At 37.8% G+C, this 7,847-nt stretch overlaps 1 protein-coding gene across 1 annotated transcript; it reads left to right on the forward strand.

Annotated features, from left to right (window-relative positions):
• The first annotated feature begins 917 nt into the window (after nt 1–917).
• On the forward strand, nt 918–3,850 carry LOC149186524 (uncharacterized). Its single transcript, XM_089411026.1, has 3 exons — nt 918–1,865; nt 3,141–3,185; nt 3,767–3,850. Exon 1 carries the CDS (start codon nt 1,016–1,018, stop codon nt 1,778–1,780), a length of 765 nt encoding a protein of 254 aa, XP_089267152.1. The 5' UTR covers nt 918–1,015; the 3' UTR covers nt 1,781–1,865; nt 3,141–3,185; nt 3,767–3,850.
• The last annotated feature ends 3,997 nt before the right edge of the window (nt 3,851–7,847 follow it).

The raw sequence follows: 7,847 nt of genomic DNA on the forward strand, positions 1-7,847 counted from the left end.
CAACTTTCAATGCAATGATGCTAGGAAAGAGATTGCGGGTTGTGTTTTTCTGAAATAGGTATAACCACTAATATAAATTTCGCTTAAATTAATTAGTTTGTGTGAGGTTTAACTATTATTAATTTATAGATTATAGAGTCAAATTTTATAGATTATAGAGTCAAAGGAGGGTTTGAAAATGAGATTTATTTTTATGAATTAATTGTTCTAAATAGAGCTTTACACCAACTTGATTAGTAAGTAGATAGTTATTTTATCCAATATTAAGAGGGGTTGAAGACCCAGCCACTTTTGATAAAATAAGATATAAAAAATGATAAAATAAGATATCCAAAAAAAATAAAATAATTTTTGGGTCTCTCTTTTCAATGAGTTTTTATATTTTTGCTTTCAATGAAACAAACTGTCCAACTTTTGTGCAGTTCAACTGGACGTTCAGTAAACCCTTCGCTTTTGTTTTTCCATTCCACAGAAATTCGACACGAAGAAAGGTCCATTCCTAATTAAATTATTGTAATTCACTGGTACTTTTCATGTATCCAAACTTCTACATTATTGATGATGGACAAATTATCTCAACCAGTAATAAACATTTATCAATAATATTCTTTACAAATTTCTTCTTATTAGTCCCTGCCATCTGGCATCCGGCAGGGACTATAGTAATCGCAGGGACCCCGACTTAGCATTAGTTGACCCCTTTGCTTCTCTGTTATATGGCGGTTAGAGCGCGGATGTCCTAAGTTTCTAAAGCCGTTAACTGTTAGCCATCCTTCGCCATCTTATTTGGCCTCTTCCCGAGGTGGAAGAGGCCCGAACTTAGGTTAATTTGCAAGTTATCGCTAATTTCAGTGTGCCTGACCGTTAACTGTTAGCCTTAATGCTAGCATTACTTCCTTACAGGTTTCGTTATTTCCTAAACTATATCCCGATTTCGTAAACTATATCCTAAGGTCGCAGGGTTAACAGGTGTTGTGCTGCATCGCATCGGTGTGCTGGTATTGACGGGTGGGTAATGAGGTTCTCGCCATATGCTTCTGCAAATCTTTTTCAACCACTCGACTTCGCTCACAAAGGTCTCGAGTTTCACTCACATCGGGAAGGAGGAACGAGGATGGCTTGTGGAGCTAGGGTTCATCAGAGCTTTGAAGCTGAGTTGGGCGCCGACACACTAGTCGATCTTGATAGAGTAACCCACGAAAACCTTGCATGTAACCAGAGCCTGGTCTTGTACATTATGGTGGCTGGAATAAGAGCATACATTTGGACCTCTTCTAGGAAATGCATGAAAGGCCACATTCAACTCCCGAAAGAACTCAGGAAAGGCGGAAGGAATGGATTAGCAAATGATGGATTGTTTTGGGCGTGCTCTGAACCAGAGAAAACCCTTCCAGTCACCTACGGGCTTCATTTCGAGGGTTTAAGGGTTTGGTTTTCCTCAGTAGAGACGGCAGAAAAGGCACACGACGACTACACAAAGCAAGGAGCATACATTTGGACCTCTTCTAGGAAATGCATGAAAGGCCACATTCAACTCCCAAAAGAACTCAGGAAAGGTGGAAGGAATGGATTAGCAAATGATGGATTGTTTTGGGTGTGCTCTGAATCAGAGAAAACCCTTCCAGTCACCTACGGGCTTCATTTCGAGGGTTTAAGGGTTTGGTTTTCCTCAGTAGAGACGGCAGAAAAGGCACACGACGACTACACAAAGCAAGGAATTTGCAGGTTGCACCGTCAGCCAGATCATGAACCCTCAGAGGCGAACAGAGTCCCATGCTAAACGGAGAGAAGAGAGAGCACCTGCAGAGGCGATAGATCTTCTCTGAAGAATTCTCCAGTACTCACCGAGTCTTCGCTGCACTGCTGTAAGTTAGATACATTTGTACATAGGTTGGTCTAGAGCTAAATTGCTAATTGATACATGTATCATGAGCACTTCCATATGTGCAACCCTCAAAAATTGAGTTCTTGTAGAGAATTTAATACTACCAAATTATTTATCAATTGCTACGAAATTGGAAAATAATCCATCCTCAATACTCTTGAATATTGAATCTTTGAAAATCCTTTTAGAAACTGCTTCCAATTTAAAGAACGATGCATTTTCAATACCTATAGAGATTGAAGTTTTGAAATCCACATGAAAAAAATTCTAAAACATCATAATACGATTTTTCATGATACTCTGTACTCTGAGATTTGAGGAAGCCAGAGTTCTTCCAAACTCTTTAATTAATTACGCAACTCTTTGGGTAGTTTTCTGAACTCAACAACATTTTACTCTACAGTAATTCATGTTTATATCCATGAGCAATTTATATGCCTTTCGCTCCTCCTCTGCGAAGCTCCTTTGTTTTTCCAATAGCCTATTCATTTTAACATGCTCTTCCTCAAACTAATGCCCCAATTCTGCCATAGAGGAACTATGGTACTCCATGCTTCGTAACTGCCTCTGAAATGGCCTTGAAAGCCCTTCCACAGATATGACGAAAAAGACATAGAAGAATACAAGATAGAAAGAGAGTTCTCTGGTCCGAGCATCCGACCTTCCGGTAACCTAGCCCTCCTTAAGACAACGATTTGCTAAAGGGATACAAGCCATTATTACAATAAACTAGAGTTCTGATGCGATAAATGAAGGGCTCCTTCTCTATGGCCTTCTTCACATTCGAATTGAAATCGCAGAGCCATTTCTTTCTGATGGCAAAGAAATCATCCTCCAATGGAAAAGGATTCCACTCTAGGTCTAGGTCTGCAACCATCGATTTTTCAAATATGCGTTTGTGGGTTTCTTCAATCCAGGAAGAGGATGGACTTGAGTAGTAGTATTCCACCAGCTACAGTGCCCGGGTTTCAGGGTTCAATCTCCCTGATCACAGCTGTTAACCTGATGCGACCTTAGGTGGCCTGCTGTATAGCTTGCATGTGTTATGCTAGGGAGATAGGTGTTAGGCACATGGCCGTCATGTAGGGCCCACAAGGTGGATAAAAGTTTCGACTTTCATTTTTATTTTTATTGACATCGGTTGATTTTCTTATTTTTATTTAAATTTGAAATTTGATGTTGCATTGTCGTTTCTTAGTTGAGAGCTGGTACAGTTGAGAGCTTACTTTTGTTGGCATGTTATGAATCTGTGAAGGGGCGGACAAGCGGAGGAGGATCCGGCCATAATATTGAGATACATGTAAGTATATCTTCTTCAATTTCATGACTCAAAGGTAATCTATTTTTTGCATATTCTCCTTTCATATTTAACGTAGGAGTGCGTTTATAAAGATGGCATAGCGTTAAATTTATATTTGTTTGTGTTCTGTGTTCAATTTTTATTGATCCTTTGAATGTTTACCTTGAAGTACATTTCCTCCTCTGGCCAATGATAAATATTTGTTACGCAGGTGGTCGAAGATGCATGTATTTGTTTGACTCGGGTTGTAGAATCTTTTGCCTCTTCTTCTGAGAAATTAGATGAACTCTGTAATCATGGCTTGGTTACACAAGCAGCAAGACTTATATCTGTCGGTACTTCTGGAAGTGGCCAGTCATCTCTTAGTACATCCACATATACGGTATCAACATAAGTGACTTATTTGTTAAAAAAATTGGAAGGTTCTGTTATAACTTATTGCATGGTCTCATATTATCAATTGGCTTGCAGGGTTTGATTAGGATTCTATCTAAATTTGCTGGTGGATCTGCTTTAGCTGCCAAGGCACTTCTTGATCTCAATATAAGCGGCATTGTTAGAGATATTCTCACTGGCACTAGAGGGTAGCATTGTCCACTGCTGCAAACATTTGCAAGAAGATTCCATCTGATGCAGCGGAATTTGTAATGGATACTGTGCCAATATTGACAAATCTTCTTCAATTTCATGACTCAAAGGTAATCTATTTTTTGCATATTCTCCTTTCATATTTAACGTAGGAGTGCGTTTATAAAGATATTTGTTTGTGTTCTGTGTTCAATTTTTATTGATCCTTTGAATGTTTACCTTGAAGTACATTTCCTCCTCTGGCCAATGATAAATATTTGTTACGCAGGTGGTCGAAGATGCATGTATTTATGTCAGGTTCCCTTGCTCTGGACAGACCCACTGATTAGGTACTTAAAATATTATCGTTCATCTGACTGTTATTCGTGCTGTGTTAAAAAGTTGAGACACATATTGACTATCCGATCTGAAACCACACGTGAATAGATTTTGCTTGAATGGTACTAGACAAATAAAATAAAATAGACATTTATCTGTATTGGAGAGTCAGGGAGTTTCATTTAGAATATTCCCATTATTGTTTTTCAAATTCTATGTTATTTCGACTTCTTAACTTCATGTGCTAGACAAATTATAAAGAAAATGCATATGCCATTGCTGTGGAACTCTAGTTTTTCTGTAGCAAAACTGAAGTAGTTATATCTTTCTATATGAACATGCATGCACCTGCCCCTCTGTCCAATAGCCTTCTTCTTTGTAGGAGAGTTCTATTGATTGCAAATCTCGTGTAGTGTCTTATTTCCAGGCATTTTGCTTTTGGTCTTTGTTAGTAGCTATGTAGTTACAAGAATGGCTGAGGCTGGAGTTTACCGGAAAATCTTTTGTTGGCAGAGAGTTCTAGGGATTGCAAATCTCTTGCAGTGACTTGTGTCCAAGTCCAAGCCTTTTGCATGTTTTGCATTTTGTGTTTTTTCATCTGCTGTCCAGGGTAGTGACAAATGCCCAAAAAATTGTTTCTTGTGGCTTGGATTGTAGGTGTGTGTTACCTGGCATAAAACTAGTCATGACTAACAAAATTGTCACAATTCAACCGAGAGAACTTACGTTTCTCTGTAAGTGAATAGCGAAGCTGTTGCAATTTTTAGTTCGAATGTCAGTCTATGCATGTTTTGCATTTTGTGTTTTTTCATCTGCTGTCCAGGGTAGTGACAAAACTGTAGCATTCCTATTGACCGAAATCAATCCAGAGCTATCCTTTAAACCTGATCTGAAGGTGTACAGTAGGGTTGCAAAGGGTTAGCTTCATTTCAACTGCCAGGTCCAACATACCTCAAATGGTGCACAACTGTCAATGGTGGCTTGTGGATCAAAGACTTTTAACATTTGCAGATGCTTGTGCTATGTATCTAGACTTGTCTATCAATCAACAACTACAACATTTCCCAAAATTTATTATTGATGAAATACATACTGTTAGGATTTTTATGCCACATATCCCACAATGGGGTGCAGGTGCAACCAAAATTCTCTTTTCCCATACATCATTTGAGCATAACTCATAAGCAGTGATGTGACTGTACAATAGGGATCTGTTGTTTTATTACAAGTTACTAATGCTACACCTCTGCCCAAACCCTAATAAGGTTACAACGAACTTGTGAGGGTACAAGAATTCCTCCTATGGCCAAAGTTGGTCCTAGCAAACAGAAATAAATGCCATTGCCTTACAGTAGGGTTGCAAAGGGTTAGCTTCATTTCAACATTTCATAGATTGTTGTGGTAATGCCAGAATTGTTCATGTGACACATATACACATGTTCTGTCTCTTACTGATGGCCATACTCTTGTCTATCAATCAACAACTACAACATTTCCCAAAATTTATTATTGATGAAATACATACTGTTAGGATTTTTATGCCACATATCCCACAATGGGGTGCAGGTGCAACCAAAATTCTCTTTTCCCATACATCATTTGAGCATAACTCATAAGCAGTGATGTGACTGTACAATAGGGATCTGTTGTTTTATTACAAGTTACTAATGCTACACCCCTGCCCAAACCCTAATAAGGTTACAACGAACTTGTGAGGGTACAAGAATTCCTCCTATGGCCAAACTTGGTCCTAGCAAACAGAAATAAATGCCATGGCCTTACAGTATGGTTGCAAAGGGTTAGCTTCGTTTCAACATTTCATAGATTATTGTGGTAATGCCAGAATTGTTCATGTGACACATATACACATGTTCTGTATCTTACTGATGGCCATACTCCGTTTTAAAAGCAGAGATCATTCTTCATAATACAGAAACTCACGAACTACTTTGAGTTTTGATAATGAAGTTAATAGTCACCCAACATTTATCCCTCAACACTACTAGTGAAAGATAAACTTGGAATTAGCCTAAAATTTGCTTCTATTTCATGGAATCTTTATGGTAACTTCAATATGGCTAATGTTAAAGAAGAGCTTGGCAATCTTCCTACAGGATGGCATATTCATTACAAATCAACTTGGCAAGCTAGAATTGTATGAATCAAATAGTGTTGGAAGGTTAATTATCGTTAAGGCTAGTATACCTTACCCAACTTCAGGCTTAACAAAGATACAACCCTTAATTCGATATTGTCATGCCTGTAGGAGAGTGCTTTCGAATGGTAGGCTAATAAAGCTAGTCAACATCAAATAATGTACAACAAAGGTTTTGCTCTTTATTAACAGGCTTTCGAATGGTAGGCTAATAAAGCTAGTCAACATCAAATAATGTACAACAAAGGTTTTTCTCTTTATTAACAGGTTTCCGACTTGAAGTTCCAACTACACTTTATGAATGAAATCACCAAATATGGTTATAAAATAGAAGAGCTTTAGTTCACAGAGAAAACAAAATGGGAAAACATCCATTTTTATCTCAAAGCAAAAACAAAAACAACACAGAGCCCTTCCCTCAACAGAATTTGTGACAACAACAAATGGTTCCAAAACGTAAATAAGGTGACCCGTCATACTTTGACCTCACAATCCACGATTCCACACTAGCATGAATGAAGATGACTAATTCCGAGGTGTCAACTCTGTGATTGCACCTTAACTGCTCACTGAGCATAAATAGTGCAATTAGCATCATTGTGAATAGATGAAATGAATGTATCTTTTATTTAACACCCAATAGTTTCACGGCAGTGTTCAATCAATTGGTTATACGCTTAATCCATTCCTCCAGTATTGGAATTGCAACAATTAAATCCAATTTCATGTTCGTGAGCCTCTTCTTGGCATCGAAGGGCAGTTATGGTCACACATTGTTACAGGGAAGAAACTGAGTTTAAAAATGTCACAATTCAGAATCTGAAAGCACAAAAATACTTTCATCACTATTTCTTACAGTCAATCAGATTTTAACTCCACCTTATCAGATGTCATCTCTCAATGAACTAGACATGTAGAAACGGCTTTTCAGAATTACCCTGTGTCTGCGGTGCCTAATCTCAACACTTGTATTTAAATTTTGTGGACTGGTTTTCTGTTTAGGTACAGGAGACAATAACTGTACACTGTGGTTTCTATAGTGAACGTGGAGGCTTTGATATTGATCTTGAAGATAAAAGATTTATGAACAATTTTAAAGCTGTTGTGTCAACATTTATAACTCTCAAGTTATTCTGATTTGCTATTAAATCAGAGTAGTTCTGATTTAAGTGGATGAAATTCAGGTGTGCTATGTAGCATTTTGGGATGAAATCACATTGTTGGAACAAGAAGCAGAAGGAAAGAAACTTGGTGAGAGACTGAATGGTAAAATTCCAAAGGTCAGTCACAAGGTTTGCTGTTAAAATTTTTGTATTTATTCCATATTCGGGGTTTAATCTTGTTGAGATCATAAGAGGACAATGGATCTATTTTGATCTCTTCAACAAACGCTAATCCAGTTATCAAACAAGCAGATTTATAACACCACTTAATATAGATGAGAATAAGGATGTTCATATACCATTTCTCCATCCAACATAAGATAATTTTATTCATGTCCAACAAATGACCGCTAAAGTAAGTCAATGGGACTGCCGTGTCATTGTTGTTCACAATCTGCCTTTCAGTGATCAGAGACTGAATGGTAAAATTATTGTATT

The sequence above is a fragment of the Pinus tabuliformis genome, chromosome 3_1 (genome assembly GCF_031772625.1).
Source record: "Pinus tabuliformis cultivar Carrire ecotype Pingquan chromosome 3_1, CPIR1, whole genome shotgun sequence".
NCBI classification, from domain to species: Eukaryota; Viridiplantae; Streptophyta; class Pinopsida; order Pinales; family Pinaceae; genus Pinus; species Pinus tabuliformis.

Excerpts from the sequence above, each read along its gene's own strand:
- LOC149186524 (XM_089411026.1), top strand. The coding sequence starts at position 1,016 with ATGAGGTTCTCGCCATATGCTTCTGCAAATCTTTTTCAACCACTCGAC.